Consider the following 22,790-nt stretch of genomic DNA (forward strand, 5'->3'; position numbering starts at 1 on the left):
AGTGAATTCTCGGATTACCAATAAGATTGCTGTATGTCGTCTAACAGCCAATCAAAACCCTTTTCCACAAAATCACTTCCATTTCTGGCCATGCCCGATTTCATCCCGAAAATCAACTTGACTCTAAGAGCCGCGGCAAAAAATTGAAGTGATTTTCTGGAATCAGGGTTTTGATTGGCCTGTAGACCAAATCCAGCAATCTTATTTGTAATCCAAAAGTGCACTTCTATCGATTTTTTGGACAAAACCAAAAAATGGAAGTGAATTTTTGGATGACCAATCAGATTGCTGTATTTGGTCTACTGGCCAATCAAAACCATGATTTAGAAAATCACCTTCATTTTATGGTTTTGCCCGATTTTCGCTGTTTTCTATTCGTCTTTGTTGATCCCAATAAGATGGCAACAGTTTTCTGAACCAACTCCACCACTGGATGCAAGACGAGTGGAACATCATGGACATGATCGGATTCGTCGTCCTCTCCATCGGCGTCGTCCTCAAACTGTCAACCGAGCCCGAAAACACCGACTGTACATTTTTCTCCGGAGGCCCAGAGGAATGCTGCCCGCTTCAGATGTCGCCAGAGTTTCAAACATCTCAGATTTTGTACACGATTTCATTCATTGTTCTGATGATCCGAATGATGAATTTTTACATCGTCACGAATGTCATGGGTCCGAATATCATCATCATCTGGCACATGATCAAGGACATGTACTTCTTTTTGATCATGTTTGGAATATTGATCTACGCGTATGGAGCTTCCATTCAAGGATTACTCTATCCAAACGAGTTCCGAATCTTGGAAGTTTTCGACGGTGTCTTTCGCCGGCCACTTTTGACCGTTCTCGGCGAAACTTTCATGAAAGAAGTCCAAGCTTGGGGATTCGAGGGCCTCGCCGACCCAAGCAACGATCCACTTGAATCTGATCCAGGAGCATACTGTACCAATACAACGACGAAAAGCGGCCTCTTGCAGGATATGGCAGATTTTACCACTATGTCAATGCGATGTCCACAAGAAAACTGGTTTATCAAGGGTCTCTCGTTGTTTTACATGATGAGTGCGAATATTATTCTTTTGAACTTGCTCATCGCCATGTTTACGCACAGTTTCGACGTTGTCAAAAGCAATCGATCAGGTGAAAAATATAGAAAAATATAAAAAAATAATAAAATTTATTTAAGGACCCCCGTCAGGATTTTTCGAAAAATCAAATTTTGACCCTGGAAATGGATTTTGAAAACGATTTTGAGGCTCCATTTTTTGAGGGTCTATCTCGACTCCTTCATCCCCAAAATCGCATTTGAAAATCGGACTTTTCGCCGAAAATTGACGAATTTGCCCTAATTTTGGCAAAATATTGATTTTTCTTGGTCGAAATTTCCTCTTATCAAGATTTTGAAGCAAGTTTAACCTGAGGACGCATTAACAACCAAAAATAAGGTGTTTTTAAAAATTTCCATTTTTCGAGGAAAAAGCTGACGGTGGGGGGCCTTAAATTCAATATTTTGTAAATATATAAAAATAAAATATATATTAATATATATCTATTAAAATTAATTATTATATTAAACTATATTTAATTTTTATATATAGATAAAATTTACAATTATTCTTTTAAAATATAATAAAATATAAAATTCTAAGGTGATATGGATCTTTGGAACTCAAAGCGCTACGCCCTAATCAAGGAGTATTACCGTCGACCTGCCCTAGTTCCTCCCTTTTACGTCCTTCGATTCGTCGCAAAAGCCTTTGAAAAAATCATCCTTCTTTGCTTCGGCAGCAATTGGGACTTGCGGAATCGAACTCGAGAGATTCACCGTAAACTCGAAGAAACCAAGCGCCCCATGAGAAGACATCTTCAAAACTCTCTAGGAGGAGTTCCGACTTATTTCGGAGAAATTCAAGTTGGCAAAAATTGCGCCCAAGCATCGGAAAACATAACAAAATCGACGATGCAAGGACGAAAGAAGTGACAATTGAAGAACTTGAAGCTCATTTCTACAGCGTCAGCGCCAAATTCATTTCGCGGCACAAGAAAAAAGTTCAAGAAAAAGCCGCGCTGGAGGAAAAACTCTACGATTCTAGCGACGAAGAGGAAGAAATTCAACAAAAACTGGATCAAATGGACGAACATATGAAAAAGATGCTGAAGAACATTTCCGATCGACTATCAAAAGTGCAAAAGAAAATGGACAAATCGCAAAAGCCAGACTTTGATCCGGAATTTGCAGAAAGACGAAAAGTTATTGGCGATTTTATGCGAGAAAAACGAGGCCAGGATTTGAGTCGAAATCCTCATCTTCCCGTTTCGAGCAAAAAAGTCCTCAGCAAATTCAACATTCCTGACAACATTCTGACCCGCGGAAATGGCAATTCTTCAGACTCCGATGAAGACGATGATTTGCTCGGTGAAATTCAAAGTTTCAAACTCACGAAGCTCAAGCCAGTTTCTCCACTAGAGCCACTAGAATTTACAGAGCTGACCCTTCAGCACGAAGAAGAAAAACCGATAGAATATGTCACAGTCGTTCACGAAAGAGTTGGAGCGGTTGGCCCGCAAGAAGAAATTGTCGAAATGATGGAAGAAAGTGAATTTGTCGAGATGTCAGATGATGATGTTGAGCTTCATCTCCCAGAAGAAACGTCTTCAGTTTCTGTCGATGGTTCTTTGGAGCCTTCAAGTCCGCGCTCCGAGTCTCAAAACATCGAGAAGAAAAAGAGCTTGTCGATGAAAAAGCGCGCAAAAAAAGCTTCGATCAGAGTTCAACAATCATTTTCAAGAACTCCAACACCAGATGGCAGTCCGAGGAAAAAATCATCAAAGAAAAAGTCTTCCTCTCAGCCTCCTCCACCCCCCGGAGCACCACCGCCACCACCACCAGCAGCGGCACCGTGTCTCTCACAAGTTGGCCCGCCTCCTCCGCCTCCTCCAGCAGCGCCGGCTTGTAATCTTCCTCCTCCAAAGCCCAAGTCTGGTTTCTTGTCCAAAGTCAGTTCGAATGTCCCAAAACCGCCGCCAATGCCGAGTTGGATGCGCAAGGGCGCTCATATGTTGAATCCAATGACGTTGACGAGGAGTTCACCTCCGAGTAAGATTTCCAGTCCGAAGAAAATATCCTCGCCGAAAAAGTACAAACTGGAAAAACAAAGGAAAATTGACAGCAAGTCTCCTTCCTTTTCTCCAGCACTTCCCTTTCCCTTTGAAGATGTGATGCAGATTATCGAGCTCAATCGAAGGTAAAACCTCTGCCCCCCAATTCTATCCCCCTTTTCACCCTTTTCAGACGTTGGAAACACTCCCGCTCGCCGAAATACGGAAAAGTCCAATCGGCTCCCCGCCGCGCTCTTATCACCAACGACCAGATCAGCTGGGACAGCTCTTTCCCCGGCTACTCCCCAGTCACACTGAACCACACGATTAAAACCCAACTTCGTAATCCGGCCGGAAGAACGGGAATCGCCGGACTTGGCTTTTTAGAAAATCTCGGAGAGAATGAAAAATTCGTTTTTGTGATTCGCGATGAGAATCAAATCCTCCTCGAAAAGAGGGGAAAGAATCTTCCAGTGGAGATCATTGAAAGTGGAAGAATTTCGAAGTTTTTGAAAAGACAAAATTTGCAAACTGAAGAATTTCGCTTTGGAGTCGTCGATTCTGAATGGAATACTGGTAAACCAATACGCTAGAAACCATGCTCGATATTTTCAGACAATGCTTGGGTCGAAATGACTGTAATCTACGCCTTCACAGACCTGACAAAGCCCCTTGGATGGGAGTTTATCGGACTCACGCCTTGCCCAATCAAAGAAAATCTCGGAGATTACTTCAAAAAACCTATTTCTGCCAGTGAAAATCTCTAAATATTCGATCACTATAAAAGTGTAAAAACTTTCTGTCTTATCAGTAATATAACTTCTTATCAGTGGCGGATCAGCATGACTCCTTGGCGCAACGGTAGCGCGTCTGACTCCAGATCAGAAGGTTGCGTGTTCGAATCACGTAGGGGTCAAACTTTTTCGATTCCAATGTTTATTCGTTGCAAGCATTTAGCAGGATAAATAAACCAATTTTCGCTTGAGAAATTTTTCTTACATGAGCACCATACTTTGGCTTCTAAGAACTGGCGCCTTTCCTCGTTGTTTTCTGCTTCCTTTTTAGCGGTTTTTCCAAATTTTCGATGGATTTACCGGTGAAAATAGGGGTTTCCCTGAAAAAATCCGAGAAAAAGCGACCTCTAGCGAACGCATTTCATTTTCTTTTCAGTGGCGGAGGACCCCGCCTGCTGGAAGACTATCAATTCTAGAAGAGAAAACCGCTTTCCTCCAATCCAGACCCCACTATCAGCAGCAAATCCAGGGGTCTTTTTCTTCTCTAGTTTCAGAACACCATGCCCTAAAAAAAGTTCAATACAGTAAGTTCACTTTGTTCTTCTTCAAAAATTAATGAAAGAAGTGTGTACCTTTCGGAAGCGCGGAACACTTGTGATCATCGTCGTTTGGCCCGACCCAAATGTCGAAATCATTCAGCCCTGTTCATTGGACTTAAATTTGAGCTATAACAGCATGATTTGAGTGCTGAAGTGCTTAAAAAGTCATAAGCAAGTCATTTATTTTTCAAAGTCGAGGTTCAACAAATCCCTTTCAAAATTTAAGTTATTGAAATTGAATGTTTTAAAAAGTGTCTTTTGAAAGTCCTTCAAGTCCATTCCTTGGCTCTTTGTAAGCAAACCGCGAGCATTTGATCCTGAATCGCCCGAAAGAACCCTGAAAGTCGGGTCTATTTTTGCTCAAGAACAACCGTTTTTGGCCGAAAAAGTAAGACCCGATTTCTGAATGCTTTTTCCGCCTTTTTCCGCTGCGACGAGCTCACGAACTTGACTGGCAAGCTCCGGCGCTTTTGAAAAGTCGCGATTTTGAGGCTCTCGCTGATGTCTTCCACGACAGTTGGTTCCGTTTGAGCCTCGCTTGAAATGCCAGAAGGGCCGTCTCCAGAAGTTATTGACAATGTTCGCACAACGGGCTTGCGGGTATGCTCGTCTTCGCGGCGATTCCGGCCTCGGACGAACAGACAGAGCATCTTCTAGCGCGAATTAAAGCTCAGAAATGATGAAGAGCACTTACGTAAGCAATGCAGTACATGGCGACAACGAGGAGAACCTTATTTCCGGTTGAAAATGAAATGATATTTTTAAGGGTCCACCTTCGATTTCCTAAATGACCGAAAATGTTTATTTTGAATATCGAAGGTAGTACCCTTAAACAGAAATTAACAGAAATCGTAAGAAAGATCCCATTAATTGGTGCCTACCCCTTAAATTTTCCATTTTTCAACCAATCAGAAAAAGAGCTAAGGACAAGTCCAAATAATACAGTGCTTTATCCGACAATTCATTCGTAAAAATCTTCGGCACGGGCAACGGCCTCTCAAATTCTTGACCCTCTTTGCAGGGCATTTTTTATTACTTTGAAAGAGATGAGCTTGAATAAGTTCTGTTGAAGGATTGTCTCTTTAGTTTTTTAGTTAATGATCTCTTAACATGACTTGTTTCGGAACTGAGGTCAGACAGACGAGATCAGATTTGCTAGAACTCGCTTTTTCAAATATTCATTCGAAGACGATTAGTTATTTAGGCGAGTAAGGATAACTGTCATTTCTGCGGTTTCAGGACATCCTCTTTTTTCTTTGATGTGAACATCATTTCATTACTGTAACAGATCATTACAGGCACAAGAATGAATATTGATCAAAAAAATGAAGAAAAAAGTGCATCATTTTCAATTATTTATTTTCAAATCAACATCAAATTTTCAATATGAAAGAGCATGGCCACAAGAATGGCAAGAACGAATTCCACTACCGGTAAATCGGCTGTCCTGACTGGCCGCCAGAACATTTATCGGCGTTTCAAGAAGCTTTTCGCCCTTGTTTTGTCGGAAAATTCGTTCGAGTTCGTCGATAGCTGGGGTACATCGAACGCCGATTTCGTTATCGGAAGCATCTTGGTGGAGGCAGGAGATTTCGTACTTGTCGAATTGATCGTTCATTGAATTGAATGTCTTTTCGAATTTTCGGAGTTGTCTGTTTTTTTCGCTCTTCATTCGAACCCCCTTTTTCGACTCGAAAAGGGAAAAGAAAAGAAATTTCGAGCGAGTCCTTGTTTTTTCTTTTGCATAAGTGTTCAAATTGAATATTCTCTGATTAATATCCTTGAAGCATAAATCCCTGAAAACCGTCAAATTCCAAGCGATCGAGTATCCAAATTCGGTCTGAAAGAAAACATTTTTTACTGCTAGCTTTAAGGGACCTACGTTGAATTTGTGATATCGTTCGAACTTGGTGTCTTTGTGTTTTACCGGCAAATTAATCACCGGGAGGCTGATTTTTTTCATGTAAACGACGATTTTTGCCATGAGCTCGTGAACTTTTGACGAATCATTTTCGATGATCTCTTTTATCGTAAAACTGATGTCTCCGTTGAGAATGACGTGCGAATTGTGATCGGCGGCGAATTGCGAGCACTAGAAACTGAGCAAAGGTCGAAAAAAGGGAAAACTTACAGGAACGAGATCTCGCTGAGTATTTTCCCAAAAGCTCGCGCAGTGGTCTTCTTTGAGCGTGTGCATGGCGAGATCCTCACTTGCCGCTTTTGGGTGAGCTTCCATCAGATTTCGGAAGTTTTCGTCATTTGCCTGGGAAATCTTCATTTTCAGGTACTCCAGGTACGTCTCCAGCGCCTGAATTTTCGGCATGAGCGAAAAAAACGGGAGACACTGAATTGTGCCGCCCGGCGCCGCCCAGTGCCGGTTCCGGACCGGGCGGCGCTGGGCGGCGGAAAGTGGCGCAGGGCGGCACAATGCGGCGCAGGGCGGCACAAGACGGCGCAGGGCGGCACAAGACGGCGCAGGGAGGCACAAGGCGGCGCAGGGCGGCACAATTCAGCTCACCCAAAAAAGCCTATAGTAGTTACTGTACCTCCAGATGCACGTCAAGAATTTTCAAGTTCGTAAACATTTGCCCCAGCCAGTAAGTCTTCATCACCATCAATTTGTTCAAAACAGTGTAGCCGAAAAGACTGTACATTTCTCCTCGAACCTCGAAGATGCTAAAAGCATTTGTCAAAAATTTTCTTTCAACAATTTCAAGCGCCAAGAATTTTGACACTTTTTGGACAAGAAAACATAAATCAAGAAAGAAACCTGTTATTTGATCGATAATTCTGAGCTCGTAAAAGTTCTTTCTTCCATTTTTGAACAATGCCATAGTTCAGCTTGTCGATCAAATTCGTGAGGAGAATGATGTCTGCTTCAAAATCTTTCTTGAGCGTTTTTGGATTGAAGATTGGCTTGAATTCTTGGAACTAAAGGGAAAAGGGTAAAAGCTGATTTTGAGTGGAATTTACGTGAATAAGGGTGTCTCTTCGTTGCATTGAAAATTCGTTTTCTTCTTTTCTTTCGTGAAATTCTTTGTGGCTATGATGTTCTTTGTGTTGATGCGTTTCAAGGTGCTGATGCTCTTCTTCCCCGAAAACTTCTTCTTCCACCACCGTTTCCTCTTTTTCTTCTTCTTGGGCGCCAGAGAAGCGAAGTTTCTTCTTTTTCTTTTTGAAGCTCTCCTCGTCGGTGGGAACGCCCTTCTCTTCCTCCCCCATCTCTCGAATAGTCGAATCGAAATCAGAATCCATTTCCGTCGCGTCAGAATCCAAGGCTTCTGCTTCTTGCTCTCGAAGTAGTCTTGCCCTCTCTCGAAACCTAGAAGCAATAAAAATTTGCTTTCAAGTTCAGCTGAGGGGATACGATTTGGCATTTGTATCTCCGGTTTTTTTTTCCTTGACTTGGCAATTTCAAATTTTGTTAGAAAAAAGTAAGCAAAGGTAAAAAATTATTACTCTTGAAATCCAACAAAACTTCAAGTTGGTTTAGAAACAAATTTTCTTAAGGGACCCCCCTTCGATAAATCGAAAATTTCAGGAGAGCCATATTTTTGGTTCTAAGTGCTTCTTGAGGTTAAATTAGGGTTTAACCTATTTATGGAAGTGATTTTATGGATCAGGTCTTTGATTGGCCGGTTGGCCAAATACAGCAATCTTATTGGTCATCCTAAAATTCACTTCCTTTTCTTGGTTCGTGCCTATATTTTAGCGATCGAAATACTTACGAAAGGGAGCTTTCAATAGAACTCATATTTCAAGGGCAACTAATACAATCTCTCTTGTGAGTGAAACTTGAACACGAATAATTACGAGAAGAATTATGATCTGAATGTCGCCCTTTTCGCGGATCAGGCGTCTTTTACGATTTCTATCCGCAGTCCTCCACCCGGTCTACTTGTCAAAACTCGTTAGTGGTTTGCTTTCTGTTGAAAATTAGCTCATTCGACAAGCTGTTAAAATGTGACTTAAAGTCTTTAAACAAGAAAATCACGGAAGAATTAACAAATAATTTTTTTATTAATCATTTCTTTTTTTTCAGTTTTTTTTTTTTGAGTTTTCAAAATTATCGTTTTTGAAACAAAAAATAAAGAAAATGGTTGCTAGGGAGTCTGATTCCAAACACATAACGACTCATTCTTATTATCTTTCGCACGCTTTCTTTCAACCAAGGTATCTTCTTCCAGACGAAATAAGAGCGAGATTTGAAGAGGATGGAGATCTTGAGCGTCGTCGTCGACAAAAAGGAAGCAGAAGCTATCGAGAGACGAAGACATAGAGAAGCACTTCGGCAGGAGCGAATTTTTAATGTGCGAGAAAGGTACTCAAAAAACGACCCAAAGTCTTGTCCTTATTTCCTCTTATTGAGCTATTTTATTGGCAGTTAAAATTTATAGCAAGATGTTTTTATAGAATTTACTTCAAAAGCAAAGACAATAATTTCGTGGATGGTTTATGAACTGTCGGAAAGGTCGAAAGCCAAAATAAGAATTCTATTCACACTCTAGAACTGTTACTTTAGGAACTTTAAGGGGGAGGTGTGAGGAAACGACAAAAAATTCCGATTTCAGATTCAGATTTTCAATGGAGATTTTCAACCTATCAGAAGCCATGATAAGGCTTACCGGCCAATCAGCAGCCGAGAAACCGCCCACGCAAATGTTTCTAGATGTTTGTCAGTTCCTGACACCACCCCCTCTTTAGAGGGCCCTAAGGGGGTACGCCCCCCCTTATTGAGATCCTTTTAGGTTTGACCAAAAAGGGGGTGGACCGTACTGACCAGAGTGTAATATGTTCAATGTAAGGTGCTAAGTCGGGAAGAATACAGGTGAACAAGCTTCAAGGAAGGAGGATTAGACACCACGCTACCATGAATGCACGGAGATGCAACGGGCCCTCGAATATTGAACTTCTATTTCAGAACGATGGGGGTTGATACTTCTGCCCTGGATCTCCAATCCGCCGAGCGCTCTCGAAGGGAAAAATTCGAGGATGAGCGTCACCAAGCATACGCCAAAGAAATGGTTCGAAACGACAAGCTCGCAACTTTGGCAAGCCTCCGCCACAACCAGGACCTGCGCGAAATGGCGAAAGAGCTCAACAACTTTCGCTTTCAAAATCAACGCGCAGACACGCGCCGGGAATGGGACTTGAATGATCCAGACGCGAAGCTGAAAGACAAACCAGCGAGAACGAGCGATTTTGATCGATCATTGGGACTTTCCGCCGCGCAAGTGTTTGATGGTCATTTTTTGAAATCAAGGAGGAGAGCTTTAACTTTGTTTAGGAGAAGATTTGGCGGCGAAATCGCGCCAAGAAGTTCAGAAAACGCAGCGAAATCAGTGGGCAGGTGCGCTTAGGAGCTTTTAATCCGCGATTAAGGCGATTCTAGAGGCGCAGAAGATCGAAAAAGACTTCAAAACGCAAGTTGAAGAGTTCGAAAAGCACAAATTCGCACAACAACAATTGGAAAATATCGCCTCGTTTCAGAAAATGGAGGAAGAAGCAGAGTCGCAAAAAGCGGCTGAAAGAAAAGCTCTCCGAGATTTCAATCTTCAGGTTCAGATCGAAAAAATAATTTGAAATAAAATATGAATTTAGCAAGCGGAGGAAAGAAAACAACGAGAAGCAGAACGCGCCCAGCAGGATTTGCAAGATAAACTGACCGAAATTAAAAACAATATTTTCGGGGACACCCTAACCGAAAATCCGGCAGTGGCCATGTCTGCTTTTGGCTCTCATAGAGTCATAACTGACCGATGGAAGGTGAGAAATTGCTTTATTCTTCAATATAAATGAGAAAATAAGGGAATGTCTCCTGAACAAGTCGAAGAAATTCGCCGAATTCGTGAAAAGCAAATCGAGGAGAAACAAACCGAACAGACCATGCGAAAGACAATGGAAAGGCAGTGGGATGATGAACGGATTCGACAGGCAAAGGTGGCGAAAACCGATAATTCTAGCTTTTTATGCGTTTTTAGACATCGACTTTGATGGAAAGAAGCTCGGCAAGACAGCGCCGCGAGCAGCAGAAAAAACTCATCGAAGAAAATCGACGATTAGCGAAGGAACAGGCCGCGAAATTGAACCATCTTGACCACGAAGGTAGTTCTGATCGTATTCTTCTTCCAAATGATGTTTTTTAGTTTATACAAATCCACCTACAGCTGCTTATTTTAATCAATTCAACACCACTTCTCGCTGATTTTTCTTTTTTCTATAATTTTTTGTCAATAAACCACTATAATCAAAAATTGCTAAAAGTCAGTTTTTTTATTTTTTTACAGTAATTGTCGATTTTGATCAATGTTGATTTCCTGTAAACATGCCGATAATCCGTTGAAAAATCGTTTTTTCCTTTTGTTTCCAGCCAGAAGGATTTGGAAAGTAAAGAAAACTGCGCTCCTTTGCTTTCAAAAATCTTCGGCTGAAGAAAAAGAAGTAAATTTGCGCCGTGGAAGAGGCGAGAACGATTGCAAGTAAGACGCCGCTGGAAATGGTGAAATCGATGTCGCCATTCTTTTCCGCGATTATCGAGCTAGAGAATTTTTTGATGGAAAATAAGGGAATAGAAAATCTGTCAGGGTATAAAAATCAAAAATGAAAAGCCGCGTAGCGGCTTTTTTAAAAACGAAGCCGCAAAGCGGCTTCGCAATATTATTCTTCAATCTTATTTTTAATTTCTGGCGAAGCCGCTTCGCGGCTTCGTTTTTAAAAAAAAGCCGCTACGCGGCTTTTCATTTTCGTTTTATATCCTGACTCAGATTTTCTACTCAGGTTGGCGAGCTCAGTTTACCTGTAGAGAGGTGTGTTGACGTAGTAGATCGGGAACATGATGAATTTGACGGCGAACAAGACTGGGACCATTTGAGCGGGGCAGAATTGATAGAGGAAGAGGATGTACCAGCTGTTGAGGTAAGTGAGGTGGAGGATCCAAAGAACAAGGGCGAGCGTGGAGTAGCCAGAAGAAGCAACTGGGATCGGAAACCATTGAAAGATGGTCATGGCGATGGCGAGAACTGTGATGATGATTGCCCGGCTGATAAGGGTATTGAGCTTGAATTTATGGGTAAAAATGATGGATACCGGTATTTTGTCTTACATTTTCTCGAAGCTGAGGGAGCGGATAGGACTTGGGATATCTCCCGACGCTCCATTTCAATTTCAACATCATGAGAATCGGCAACAGGGGCGAAAGAATTTGAAGATAGCCAAGAGAATCCATCGTTTGCGACTTCAGGGCGTGAATGTTCTCTTGACAAGTGATGTTTCCTTTGCAGTCGATCACGTGGCTGTCGAAACCACGGTTCATCCAGGGCACCATCCAGCCGATGAAAGTATAGCTGCGGAAGAAGCCGCAAATGTCCCAGATTGAAAGGGCGATGTTCATCGGGTGAAAAATGTATGGCAGGTATTGGCGCCAAGTCGGAGCCTGGACTTTCTCTTCGGCTTCTTTCTCCGCGCCAATCCGTTTCCAACTTAGAGCTCGCCCAACAAGAGAGCTTCGGAAGATGCAATAATCGTCTGGAACGTCTTTTGGGATCGTTTCGAAGGGGAAGAGGAAGAGGGTGCGAATTGTTATCATGATGGAAAGGATCGCGATGATGAAGATATAGGAGTCAAGCGGGTAGTCTCTTGACTGATATGCCAGCTTTCCATACCAAAAAGTCGCGCCTAAATTTTTTTTATAATTTTTTCAATTTTTTTTTTTTGAATTTTTCAAATTTTTTTAAGTCAATTTTTTCAAGTTTTTTTCATGATTTTTCAATTTTTTATGATTTTTTTTCAAATTATTTTAATTTTTTTTCCAAATTTTTTCAAAATTTTGTTTATTATTTTTCCATTTTTTTAATAACTCTTTCAAATTTTTCATTAATTTTTTCAATTTTTTTTTTTCAGTTTCACTCACCTGAGGCGACAACCATCGCCGATAAAAACAAGACCACATATGAAGAATTCTTCTTAAAAATCGGCCCGATCATGGTATTCAACGGAATCCACATGATGACCCCCGTCGAGCTCAAAATCATTCCAGCAAAGAAGAAATAAGGACTCGTCTTGTAAAAACTAATGCAAAAGAGCCCCGCTGTCATGAGCAATCCAAGGATGAGACGGACAAATGCACCGCCGATTTTGAGGTAAAGAAAGCCGAAGAAAAATGAACCGCCGTTGATTGCTAGAAACATCGAACTCTAAAAAGGGATAGAAAGATTGGAAAAATTGGATGCTTACGTAAATGTCTCCGAAAACAGCTTTTGCTTCCTCGCAATAGACGTCGTTGATGATGTCTTTTTCGCTGCACTTTTCGTTCATGAAAAGCTTCTCTTCTTCAAAAATAAACTGAATCATTGGAAAACCTCGAGTTATCATCGGAAACAAAAAGACTTCGATTCCTCCCAAGACCAAGGAGAGGTAATTGAAAAAACTCATTTTTTTTAATTTCTTTTCCGAAAATGCCGAAATCGGGGAATATAAATATGGGGAAGAATATGGGTCATAAAATGTACGCCCATGTTTTTGAGCTCGTAGACTTAGAAAGATTTGTATCTTTATTTCGGCTTATTTGATCGAAATTGTTTTTCATCTAAATTAGACTTGATGATGCAGAACACAAGCGGAAATGGCTCAAAATCAAGGCAATTAATTGATGTTTTTTCTGTTCTGAAAAAAAATAAAGGCTATGTAACATAGCCTATGTTACAAATGCCAAATGTCAAATGTCAAATGTCAAATTTTTATTTCAAATGTCAAATGTCAAATGTCAAATGTCAAAATTTTATGTCAAATGTCAAATGTAAATGTCAAATGTCAAATGTCAATGTCAAATGTCAAATGTCAAATGTCAATGTCAAATGTCAAATGTCTATGTAACATAGCAGAATTATCCGTTTATTTAAGGGTACTACCTTCGATTTCCCCAATTACCGAAAATGCTAATTATTTCATCGGAAACGTGATTCTTCATCAAATTCTGGCCCAAAAAAAGTGGGGGAAATCGAAGGTAGTACCCTTAAATACAAATGCAAGATGGAGAAAAAATTCTCGTTCTAAAATCCATTCCGTAAAAAAACGTGGCCATGTAACTCGAGCGATATTATTCCGCGTAATCTTATGAATACAATCCTAAAAAGGATTTTCCACCGTCCGAGGGAGAAGTAGAGAGACTCGAATACGATTTTGCTCTTTCACTTTTTTCTTTTTTTGAAAATGAAAATTTTTGGTTCCTTTTTGGCCTTCGCCGCGGCTCAAGAGAATTGTGATGGAATTCCGAAGCCGAAATGGGTGGCTAGAAAAGCGGCGCAGAATTTGTTCAGGAATTGATGAAGACATTTGACATTTGAAATTTGAAATTTGTTAATTGACATTTGACATTTGACATTTAACATTTGGCATTTGACATTTGAAATTTGACATTTGACAATTGACAATTGACATTTGACATTTTAATTTGACATTTGACATTAAAATTTGACATTGACATTGATTTAAGAAATATTATGAAAAAAAATTCATCCTAAAAAAGATCGGATTCAACGACCATTATCGGCGTAAAACTTGCCAACTATCGATTTCCAACTATCGAGCTGAGGTAAATCATTCCCATTTCCAGTAGCTGATTCTCAACTGAATTCTAGAGACGAGAAATACAGAGGATTCATGGTCTTTACCGAAAACGTCTGCGGCGCTGATTTTACTTCGAAACTTGCGAGTGGAGAAGTTCAAGTTGATTTGATGGATGCTACAGGCTCGAGTTTGAATAAGACATCGAGAAAATTCTAGAGCCAGAATTGAAAACCTCGAAAAAAGATGCGTACGAAATAACGGATGTTCTGTTCAAAGAAGATGGTCGCTACTCCTACACTGGCTTTGGCTACCGCCTCAAGGTTGATTTCTTTCTTTTCTTTTTCGAAGTCGATCTTGAATTCTAGAGCATCGTGAACAAAGATTACCCGTTCAAGGAGAAGAAGAGCTTCGTAAAGAAAATCGGGGCATATGACCAAGTTCAGATTCTTTTCAAAGGACTTGACAAAGTCACTTGGGAATCAAACCAGGTAGCGACTGATCTTTCTTTTCTCGGATTAATGATTGATGATCAAAGGATAATTGTCTCCTGCGAGTGGCAGCGGGATTCTTGCCAGAGGATGACGATTACCCTGAGAATCTGACGGAATGCGTCTTTGAGAAGAAGCGATTCTTGATGGCGCCTCCTGCGATTGCTGATGGAGGCTTCTCTCTTGATCTCATCAAATATTTCTGAGCATCAATAAAACATCTGAGAACAGAAAACTAATCTTTTTTATCAAAAAAAAGGAAAATGATCATTTTATTACCGATTACCTAGAAAAAATCCGAAAAAGCGACACCTAGCGAACAGATTTTCCTAATTTTTTCTTCGCCGGAGGACCCCTTCGCTGGAAGAATTCTGAAATTGAAGAAGAAAATTCTCTTCCTTTTTTGCTGAGTCAAAATTTTTCCCTTGATCTTGCTGGCAAAACCACGTTTCTAATTGAGTGCCTCCACTAACTTCTTGAACACATCAATCGGACCTCATCCTTTTTCTCACAAAGGTCATGCGGTCGCACTCACGTTTAAAATTGTTCATCAGCAGTTAGAGCTACCATAGACTACAAAAAATGAAGATTTTCAACATTTTTTCTCGATGGCTTTTGCCCAAGAAGGTAGCGGTGAGGGCAGTGGCGATGAATTCATGACCACGGCAGCGACGACGACAACGACAACGACGAGGAGAACGATTCGAAGGGGGCCAATACCTGTCGAATTTGCGATCATTTATCAGAAGAGGAATGCAGAGCTTCTCAGGTGCGATTCGAGAAGAGAGGATTTGATAGGCTCTTCTTGAAATATTATTGACCGATTATTTCAGGTTTTTCACGAGTGCGGAATCGGTATGACCTGCGAAGTCACTTACATAGCCATGATGAACGGAAAACAAATGTACACATCCCGTAAGTCAACTGTTTCCAATCCCCTTTTCAAATTCTCCCTCTCAGATTGCCGAAACGCCGATTCCTGTGAAACGCAACAAGAGCAAAATTTCAACGGCGTGTCAAAAATGCGGAACAGCTGCGTCTCATCAAACTACTTTGGTCGTTACGTCCAGCAGAGTACCTGTACTGTCTGCGTTCCACCTAATCCATTAGGCGGTATTTTCACTCATCCGGGCGGATTTGTCTTGAATATTCCTACTTTTTGGGCGACTACTGAGCCGGAGACGTTTATGGAAGCAATTAAAATGTACCTGTAAAAAAATAACCAAAAATAAACGAAAAAAACAATTTTCTTCTTGCTTTTTTTCGTTGTTGTTTTGAACCCTCAAATTAAATCCGAGTCGAAACCGTGAAAAAAGGGATGAGAAGTTTGCATTCGTCTCCCATCCATTATCTCACTTATTTCGTTCTCATCCGTTTCCACAAGTTACTTACGCATATTGGGCTGCATCAAGCGTGCTACAATCCCGCATATATAAAAGGGCGACGGTTCATTCCATCTTCATCAAAACAAAGAAAACAGAAAAATCTTCAAAAAAATGAAAATCTTTTCGCTTTTTGCCGCCGTTCTTGGCGCCGATTTTAGCACGATGCATATTCCAAATGCAGGTAAAACTACTAAAAATAACATTTTTGCTCATTTTCTTCAATATTTTTATTTAATTTATACTCATAATTGAACAAATTTTAGTTCGTCGGGGATTTTCACCATATTCAATGCTGATGAAAAATAATTATTTCAAACGATCAATCGATGACTCAGGTAAGTTACGTCGAAAGATGAATTTCGATTTAAGGCAGTGACACCCTTATTTTATTCCTCGAATAAACCAGCCTCTTTAGATACCAACCAGCTGAACGAAGATTGGCAAACGCTTTTCAACTCTGCCAGCTCTGACGAACAACTTCGACTCAACGCAATGCTCAACCGGTTCAATGGATATTTACAGTAGCTTTGATTCAATTATCTGATTCTTTTTGATTTCCTTTTATTGTACGTCGGAATTTATTAAACATTAAAATCTTCTCTATGTTATTGTCAATTTTATGGGGTGGTGTCGGCTGCTGATTGGCCGATTTGCCGAATCAAGGTTTCTGATTGGTCGAAAATTTCCATGGAAAATTTTTCGGGATTTTTTTTCGATTCTTGACACCTCCCCAATTTTATGTTCATAAATCGTTTTTTTCGGCATTTTTTTTTCGTTGGTTTAAAAATTGGTGCATAGACTTTTTTGCATATTTCGAACTCAGCGCAAGTTTCTTCAAATATTTGCCCATGCAGATTTTTGCAGATTTTCGATTTAACCAAGATTGAAAATTTTCAGAAAAAAAACATGATTCTTTTTCCCTTTTTATTCTTCCAGCTAGTTTTTTCGGAGGAAAAGAGAAAAGTCCTTGTTGATTGCGACCCAGGAATAGACGATGGCCTTGCTCTTCAGTCGTCGCAGTGACGATTGTCGACGGAAACACAAAGACCTCCCAAGGTGCTGCGAATGCTCTCCGACTTTTCAAGAGCCACGGGGTTGATCCAATCCCACCAATCTTCCTCGGCTCCGACAAAAACACCTCCAGCGATGATTGGTTTGGAAAAGACGGCTTTGGCGACCGGCAAGATCTCGAACCGATGATTTTTAAAGAAGACATCGATCAGGGAAAATACCCAGAAGTCAGAAAAGACAAGTCGGCAGCAGAAGCAATCGTTGATTTTTCTCGAGAAATCGTCGATCTGTCGATTCTAGCGCTTCGGCCACTGTCGAACATTGCCGCGGCGGTTGAAATTGACTCAAAAATAGCCGAGAGAGTGAAAGAATTGACGATCATGGGTGGCAATTTGTACGGATCTGGCAACGCGCCCGGACAAGCGGCCGAGTATAACTTTTGGTTCGATCATCTAGCAGCGGAAAAAGTTATTTCAAGGAAAAGGGACGAAGATTTTTTGAACAAAAAAATTTCATTAAGCTTCTTTTTGACTAAGCCAAATAGGGAAGAGCATTTTCAAATTACCAATAAGATTGCTGTATTTGTCCTCCCGACCAATCAAAAGCCTGCTCCATTAAATTTTTATCCCAAGAAAGTTTTCTTCCGAAAATGACTCCAAAAATAATCACGATGGAACTAGCCACCTCTCATCCCCTTCCCATCTCTTTCTGGGAAAACATGGAAAGCGATTTTCTAAAAGAAATATCAAAACTCGACGCCGAAATGTCTTATCGTAACTCTAGGTATAGAGTGGAAACAGTGGCCCTCCTTAGTTTAGTTTGGCCCCTTCCCCTATTTTCCCTGACCCATTCTCCTTTTCCTGTTTCCTGTTTCTCACCTCAACATCGGCGCTTATAACCAAGCCGCCTCTTTCTCTCTAAACATTACCATTCAACCATACCACATCATCACTTCCAAGTCACACCAATAAACTACACTTTTTACCATGAGTTACGACGTTTATCTTCCCATTATATACTTGTGAACATTCGGTTGTTAGTTAGTTATCCTCTCATTCCGACCAATGTTTCCACAATATACTAGGGTCGGCACCGACCCGACCAAAAAACCCGACCTGGTCGGAAATGGCCGAACCGACCATGGTTGGTCGGTTTTTGGTCGGTTTTAACCTACGCATTTGTGCGATTCATTCAATTCTCTCCGGCAAAGAAGAAAAAATTGACGGCGAGTCCGCGCTAAAGCTCTTGAAAATCTTACTTTTCAGGGCAGATCTACTGCAACAGTAAAATGCTTCAATTTGAGGGCCTCGAGCGCTGTCTATAATCTGCTCTTTTTGCCTTGGCACATTTTTCTTGACTATATTTTGAGTAGACTTCTGTGAAGTATGGTCAGATTAAATTATTTTAGCTCTCAGAATAAAAATCTACAAAAAAATACTCTTCAAGGAAAGTTTTTTTGTGAAATTTCAATTTTTTCCTCTTTTAAAACTTCACGTTGGAGTTTATCCTCGATATGGCTTTCTCACAACAAGCGTTGCTCGAAATTGGTGCTAGGAACAGTCTACGTAGGACATCGCAGCAGGTTGCGCTTGTCGGTGGGCCCGTTGAATCCTATTTGCACAGCTTGACACCTTGCCTGTACTTGGCCACTGCGAGTTTTCAGCAACAACTCAAAGCGGAGAACCCCTTGAAAAACCGACCAAAAAAGCCGGCCCGACCGACCAAACCGACCACGGATTCGGCCTCTTTTCACGGGGACCGACCAAACCGACCATGAAAAATGGTGGTCGGTGCCGACCCTAGACGTAACTATGTAAATTTTTGTGAAAAACTTGCTCTGATGAAAAACCAGTCTAGTACTTTTTCTTCGTGAGTTTTCACGATCGCCCCGAGGCTCGGTTTACTTTCGATGATCGTTCGTTTGTACCGTAGTCTTTCCAAGACTTTGACGGCTTTAGTGTTATGTAATCTCAATATCATGAAAGTAGGGCTTGCTAAAGATGGTACGATCTTTTCAATGAGCGTTGATTCAAAGTGGCTGAGTCAAGTCGCCTTTCCAAAAAGTGCCGTTTATTTTCATGCAAAATAGCGTGCACTTGCAACCGACTAGTTCTTCGTAAAAGAGAGTTTGTTATCCGCATATGCACTTCGTAATTCGAAAGTTCGAAAATGCTGAGCTAGTGCCCCGCCAGAGCGGCGGCAAATTGAATTAGTAAGTTGCTCTCAAGTCAAGTTTCTCTGTTTTGCCTCAAACTTCGAGGTCTCAGTTTTTCTTTCGTTTTCGATCGCTTTCCATTTGTAAAACTCTGAACCATAAATAACCAATGCAAAAAATAGACAGAAACTGCTCTAATAACAATCTATCATCCTATCACGGGAGCGCGGGAGCCCCATTTTCGTTTTCCCAACTTCCCGAAATATGCATCCATTTTTCTTGATTTTTCAGTCTCTAGATGTTTTCGTACCTGCTGATTCCAAATATGACAGAAAAATTGGCAAAAAAATATTGAATGTTATGAAAAACATAGAATTTATCTTTAAAAGATGCAAAATGTATAGTGCTCGTCTTTGCTCGTCATTCTTTTTTCGATATGTTCTCTGTCAGACCCTTCTGCTTAATCTCTCAAAAAATAAATTTACTTGGTTCTACTAGTCGGCCACAATCATCAGATAAGTAAGTAAAAGTGACGGCGCGCTAGTGCTTTACACGCTGCGCGGGGAGCCCGAAAAGCATTAGCGCGCGCCATACTCTCAGTGGGTGCTTGCTTTGACCCAGTACTGGGGATCAGATGCAAACAATACCGGGTGATTAACACAAAAAAGTTCCCAGAAGTCCTAAGCTTCATGTTTGAAAAGAAATATTCGAAAAATAATAAGCAAGTGACCCAGAAAACTCGGGTGAAAAATCAGTCAGCTTTAAGAGTAGTCTTAAGCTTGTCTTCCGCAGCATTTTCCGATCAAAAAGATTTTGGTATCATCAGAATCAGCAGAAAAATTCATACTTATGAGGAAATTTTTACGAAAATCGAAGGGCAATCGTTTTCCCGTGAAAGTCCCTAGTTATTGAAAATATGTTATGGCTTGTGGAGTCGCCGCCAGAGCGGCGGGCAAATTGAGTTAGTAAGTTGCTCGAAAGAAAAAGAGAAATTTTTTTTCAAATTTTTGTAGGAGAATTTTTCAATAATAATATTCCCGGGAAGGTGGAGCGGAGCTCGAAGGGACATCCTTATTCAAAATGGCGGCTAAGTAAGCAGCAGAGTTGCAAATTTTGCCTTATTTTCGCCGAGCTGTAGAGTTGCAAATTTGTTAAACTAAGTGAGCTGAGTTGGCTGAGTAAGCTGAGCAGCTCAGCTCAGCTCAGGTCAGTGATTTTCGAAAATGATCTGATCTGCGAAGCTCAGCTCGGACAATAATCACTCAGCTCAGCTCAGCTCAAAAATTTTTGAACATGTTCAGTTCTGCTCAGCTCAGCTCAGCTCAATGATCTAAACACAATTTTACAACTAAAAATACAGTTTAAAACAGCTCAGTTTAGCTCACCCAGCTGAGCTCAGCTCTAATTAGAATCTGCTCAGCTCAGCTCAATTACCTAAAAAAGGTCTACTCAGCTCAGCTCGATCATTTCTGAAAAAGGGCAGCTCTGCTCAGTTTATCGAGCTGCCAAATAAGTCAGCTCCGCTCAGAGAATTTTTCACGTAGGGCAACTCAGCTCAGCAAAAGTAAACCAAACTTTGTTACTCTCCTGAGCTGAGGTGAGCTGACCTGCCAGAAAAATTCAATGAGCTGAGCTGCCCTTTTTCAGATTTGAATGAGTTGAGCTGAGCTGATCAGACCCTTATTAGAGCTGAGCTGAGGTAAATGAGCTGAACTATGCTGTTTTCTACTCTATTTTTAGTAGTAAAATTATGTTAAAATCATTGAGCTGAGCTGAGCTTAGCGACGAGAAAAAGCATTTCGAAATACGAGAAAAATAGACACCGATTGTTTCTGATTCAGCAGAATAATGCTGCTCCCGTGTTTTGACCACAATTACTAGTAGAGCTCGCTACTCGCGCATGGTACCACACACAATACTTTCTGAGAGGGCGAGGCTTGCCCGACAAGCCGTGGTGCTCGAAAAACATAAAAGAGGAAAATATTTTTTCATGGAAAAAACTAAAATTCTGACGTCTTTATTGGACTTTAAATTTTCAATCAAGAAAATCAAAATTCAAGGCTCTAAGCAAGAGTTTATTGTGAAAATCTTTCAAAATTTTCGATTTAAATTTGACAGCATCAAGATTATAAGGAAGGTTTAAAATGAAATTAACGGGAAAAAGAGATTTTTACCTGAAAATAAATTTTTATGAGAAAGCAATGATTAAGGGGATCCCTCCATAATTTCAAACTTTTTAATCAGTTATATAATAATTATAAAAAATAATAATAAAATTATAAAATAAAATTGTCTAAATGTCAATGAATGGAAAATAGACAAAATTTCTACAGCAGAAAAATTTGTAGTACAAACTTTGTGCCTTGGCGTACGAAAATTATCATAATAACTCAGCATGGCTTACGAGCGCCGACCAGCAGTGGCGCTCCGAAACGAGGCAAATAAAAACGCGAGTTTTCATGAATACGGCAGATCTCATCGAGTCTCTTTTCTGATAAATAATCAGAAATAAAAAAGAAAATGAAGGTAAGAATCAGAGATAATGTTAATTTTTTTGCAACTTGAATGATGAAAATTCTCTAGGCATTCGCTCTCTTCGCATCTGCCTCGGCATGGACCAGTTCAGAGTACGCTACCACGTATTCGTATTGGGATCCCAGCAATATGACCTGCGGCGGAACCATCACCGAATCAACCCTTCTCGTCATTCCAACGGATGAAAATGGTTTCTACTACAACGACATGGACTGCCACTGGGATCTCCAATTCCCAGAGGACGTCAGCCTCTTGCACGTCGTTCCACGCAACTTCGCCGTCGAGGACTGCGGTTCGGGATGCTATTGTGACGCGCTCATTGTCAACGCAAACCAGACCGACGAATCGGGCTACTGCGGCTTCCAAGAAACCTCTCGACGAAGGAGACAAGCCGAAAAGGAATACAGTCTCGAAGGTAGATATAATATATATAATGAGAACTCGAACAATACTGGCATGGATGCGCGAACTATCGTCGGAAACACCGGAACGATCAAATGGTTCACCGATGGCTCAGTTGCCTATCGGGGTGCCGAAGTCTGCATTTACGCCGATGGAGACGATATGGAAGCTGTTTGCCCCCCACCTGCCCCAGCGGCTCCAGCAACTCTTTCTCCAGCCGACGCTTGGGCCCAGATCGAAGCCGCTGCTGCTGATGTGGCCACCGTCGTCAACGACTTCTACGCCGCTCTCCCCGGCCTCGGTGCCAACTCCGTCCTCGCAACCAAGAAGGTCAATCGATTCAACGATTTCTTCGCCAAGATGCAAAAGCTCAACAACCACTCTTCCGCCGATGCCTGCGCCTACCCTGCTGGCTCCAACGATCACTCCACTTTCGTCTCCCCTGTCGACTCCGCTGACGGCTGCGAGGAATTGGCAGGCCTTTTCGCCTCTCTCGCCTCCTTCCTCGACTCCTACGTCTGCCTTCCCAGCGCCGAATCCAGATCAATCAAATGGACTAGACTCATCCAGCGACAGCGAAAATTGGTCATGACCCGAAAACTCAAGCAGATGAGCTGCGGAAACTAAGCGCCCAAAAACGGCAACGAATCGTTGTCGACAAATTCAAATTATACTTTCTGATTTTTCTCAGTTCTGTTTTTTTTTTCTCGTGAAAAAAACCTTCTTTGAATAAATCACAATTCGGCAAATGGTATTTGTGTTTATCCAAGAAAAAATGTGTAAATCGATTTATCAAGAAATGAGAAAAAACGGAGG

At 41.1% G+C, this 22,790-nt stretch overlaps 7 protein-coding genes, 1 long non-coding RNA gene and 1 other non-coding gene across 9 annotated transcripts; 8 read left to right on the forward strand and 1 right to left on the reverse strand.

Moving 5' to 3' along the window:
• The first annotated feature begins 402 nt into the window (after nucleotides 1-402).
• Nucleotides 403-1,983, forward strand: LOC145705815 (transient receptor potential cation channel subfamily M member 5-like). Its single transcript, XM_081783315.1, has 2 exons — nucleotides 403-1,142; nucleotides 1,652-1,983. Exons 1-2 carry the CDS (start codon nucleotides 434-436, stop codon nucleotides 1,981-1,983), a joined length of 1,041 nt encoding a protein of 346 aa, XP_081639441.1. The 5' UTR covers nucleotides 403-433.
• LOC145705805 (uncharacterized) lies at nucleotides 1,980-3,945 on the forward strand. The gene is made up of 3 exons (XM_081783304.1): nucleotides 1,980-3,247; nucleotides 3,295-3,677; nucleotides 3,717-3,945. Exons 1-3 carry the CDS (start codon nucleotides 2,133-2,135, stop codon nucleotides 3,866-3,868), a joined length of 1,650 nt encoding a protein of 549 aa, XP_081639430.1. The 5' UTR covers nucleotides 1,980-2,132; the 3' UTR covers nucleotides 3,869-3,945.
• Nucleotides 3,946-4,017, forward strand: TRNAW-CCA (transfer RNA tryptophan (anticodon CCA)). The gene has a single exon. It is a non-coding gene; the product is annotated as a tRNA-Trp (tRNA).
• Nucleotides 4,018-8,597: 4,580 nt separating this feature from the next.
• Nucleotides 8,598-10,687, forward strand: LOC145711962 (RIB43A-like with coiled-coils protein 2). The gene is made up of 8 exons (XM_081789654.1): nucleotides 8,598-8,755; nucleotides 9,356-9,678; nucleotides 9,722-9,784; nucleotides 9,827-9,993; nucleotides 10,036-10,200; nucleotides 10,243-10,374; nucleotides 10,416-10,539; nucleotides 10,581-10,687. Exons 1-8 carry the CDS (start codon nucleotides 8,649-8,651, stop codon nucleotides 10,637-10,639), a joined length of 1,140 nt encoding a protein of 379 aa, XP_081645780.1. The 5' UTR covers nucleotides 8,598-8,648; the 3' UTR covers nucleotides 10,640-10,687.
• Nucleotides 10,623-13,290, reverse strand: LOC145711951 (equilibrative nucleobase transporter 1-like). The gene is made up of 5 exons (XM_081789643.1): nucleotides 12,667-13,290; nucleotides 12,344-12,626; nucleotides 11,537-12,108; nucleotides 11,231-11,490; nucleotides 10,623-10,972 (listed from the first exon to the last, which is right to left on the reverse strand). Exons 1-5 carry the CDS (start codon nucleotides 12,862-12,864, stop codon nucleotides 10,738-10,740), a joined length of 1,548 nt encoding a protein of 515 aa, XP_081645769.1. The 5' UTR covers nucleotides 12,865-13,290; the 3' UTR covers nucleotides 10,623-10,737.
• A 313-nt stretch (nucleotides 13,291-13,603) lies between these two features.
• On the forward strand, nucleotides 13,604-14,728 carry LOC145695379 (uncharacterized). Its single transcript, XM_081772373.1, has 6 exons — nucleotides 13,604-13,746; nucleotides 13,956-14,023; nucleotides 14,070-14,179; nucleotides 14,242-14,318; nucleotides 14,364-14,486; nucleotides 14,534-14,728. Exons 1-6 carry the CDS (start codon nucleotides 13,642-13,644, stop codon nucleotides 14,690-14,692), a joined length of 642 nt encoding a protein of 213 aa, XP_081628499.1. The 5' UTR covers nucleotides 13,604-13,641; the 3' UTR covers nucleotides 14,693-14,728.
• Nucleotides 14,729-15,045: 317 nt separating this feature from the next.
• LOC145695382 (uncharacterized) lies at nucleotides 15,046-15,742 on the forward strand. Its single transcript, XM_081772378.1, has 3 exons — nucleotides 15,046-15,255; nucleotides 15,320-15,401; nucleotides 15,447-15,742. Exons 2-3 carry the CDS (start codon nucleotides 15,344-15,346, stop codon nucleotides 15,698-15,700), a joined length of 312 nt encoding a protein of 103 aa, XP_081628504.1. The 5' UTR covers nucleotides 15,046-15,255; nucleotides 15,320-15,343; the 3' UTR covers nucleotides 15,701-15,742.
• Nucleotides 15,743-15,930: 188 nt separating this feature from the next.
• Nucleotides 15,931-16,472, forward strand: LOC145695383 (uncharacterized). Its single transcript, XR_014133706.1, has 3 exons — nucleotides 15,931-16,052; nucleotides 16,135-16,206; nucleotides 16,287-16,472. It is a non-coding gene; the product is annotated as an uncharacterized LOC145695383 (long non-coding RNA).
• A 5,011-nt stretch (nucleotides 16,473-21,483) lies between these two features.
• Nucleotides 21,484-22,723, forward strand: LOC145708940 (uncharacterized). The gene is made up of 2 exons (XM_081786637.1): nucleotides 21,484-21,563; nucleotides 21,621-22,723. The coding sequence occupies exons 1-2, from the start codon at nucleotides 21,558-21,560 to the stop codon at nucleotides 22,599-22,601; spliced, it is 987 nt and encodes a 328-aa protein (XP_081642763.1). The 5' UTR covers nucleotides 21,484-21,557; the 3' UTR covers nucleotides 22,602-22,723.
• Nucleotides 22,724-22,790: the final 67 nt, after the last annotated feature.

Source organism: Oikopleura dioica, chromosome 1, assembly GCF_907165135.1.
Source record: "Oikopleura dioica chromosome 1, OKI2018_I68_1.0, whole genome shotgun sequence".
In the NCBI taxonomy this organism is placed as follows: domain Eukaryota; kingdom Metazoa; phylum Chordata; class Appendicularia; order Copelata; family Oikopleuridae; genus Oikopleura; species Oikopleura dioica.

Bases quoted from the DNA above. Each gene is read 5' to 3' on its own strand.
- LOC145705815 (XM_081783315.1), top strand. From the start codon at position 434: ATGCAAGACGAGTGGAACATCATGGACATGATCGGATTCGTCGTCCTC. The intron at 1,143-1,651 runs GTGAAAAATATA...TAAAATTCTAAG, and splicing joins TGTCAAAAGCAATCGATCAG to GTGATATGGATCTTTGGAAC.
- LOC145705805 (XM_081783304.1), top strand. From the start codon at position 2,133: ATGGACGAACATATGAAAAAGATGCTGAAGAACATTTCCGATCGACTA. The intron at 3,248-3,294 runs GTAAAACCTCTG...CACCCTTTTCAG, and splicing joins ATTATCGAGCTCAATCGAAG to ACGTTGGAAACACTCCCGCT. The intron at 3,678-3,716 runs GTAAACCAATAC...CGATATTTTCAG, and splicing joins CGATTCTGAATGGAATACTG to ACAATGCTTGGGTCGAAATG.
- LOC145711962 (XM_081789654.1), top strand. From the start codon at position 8,649: ATGGAGATCTTGAGCGTCGTCGTCGACAAAAAGGAAGCAGAAGCTATC. The intron at 8,756-9,355 runs GTACTCAAAAAA...CTTCTATTTCAG, and splicing joins ATTTTTAATGTGCGAGAAAG to AACGATGGGGGTTGATACTT. The intron at 10,375-10,415 runs GTGGCGAAAACC...ATGCGTTTTTAG, and splicing joins AACGGATTCGACAGGCAAAG to ACATCGACTTTGATGGAAAG.
- LOC145711951 (XM_081789643.1), bottom strand. From the start codon at position 12,864: ATGAGTTTTTTCAATTACCTCTCCTTGGTCTTGGGAGGAATCGAAGTC. The intron at 12,627-12,666 runs GTAAGCATCCAA...ATCCCTTTTTAG, and splicing joins CTGTTTTCGGAGACATTTAC to AGTTCGATGTTTCTAGCAAT. The intron at 11,491-11,536 runs GTAAGACAAAAT...CATAAATTCAAG, and splicing joins TCCCTCAGCTTCGAGAAAAT to CTCAATACCCTTATCAGCCG.
- LOC145695379 (XM_081772373.1), top strand. From the start codon at position 13,642: ATGAAAATTTTTGGTTCCTTTTTGGCCTTCGCCGCGGCTCAAGAGAAT. The intron at 13,747-13,955 runs AGGAATTGATGA...TCATCCTAAAAA, and splicing joins AAGCGGCGCAGAATTTGTTC to AGATCGGATTCAACGACCAT. The intron at 14,487-14,533 runs GTAGCGACTGAT...TGATGATCAAAG, and splicing joins TCACTTGGGAATCAAACCAG to GATAATTGTCTCCTGCGAGT.
- LOC145695382 (XM_081772378.1), top strand. From the start codon at position 15,344: ATGACCTGCGAAGTCACTTACATAGCCATGATGAACGGAAAACAAATG. The intron at 15,402-15,446 runs GTAAGTCAACTG...TCTCCCTCTCAG, and splicing joins AAAACAAATGTACACATCCC to ATTGCCGAAACGCCGATTCC.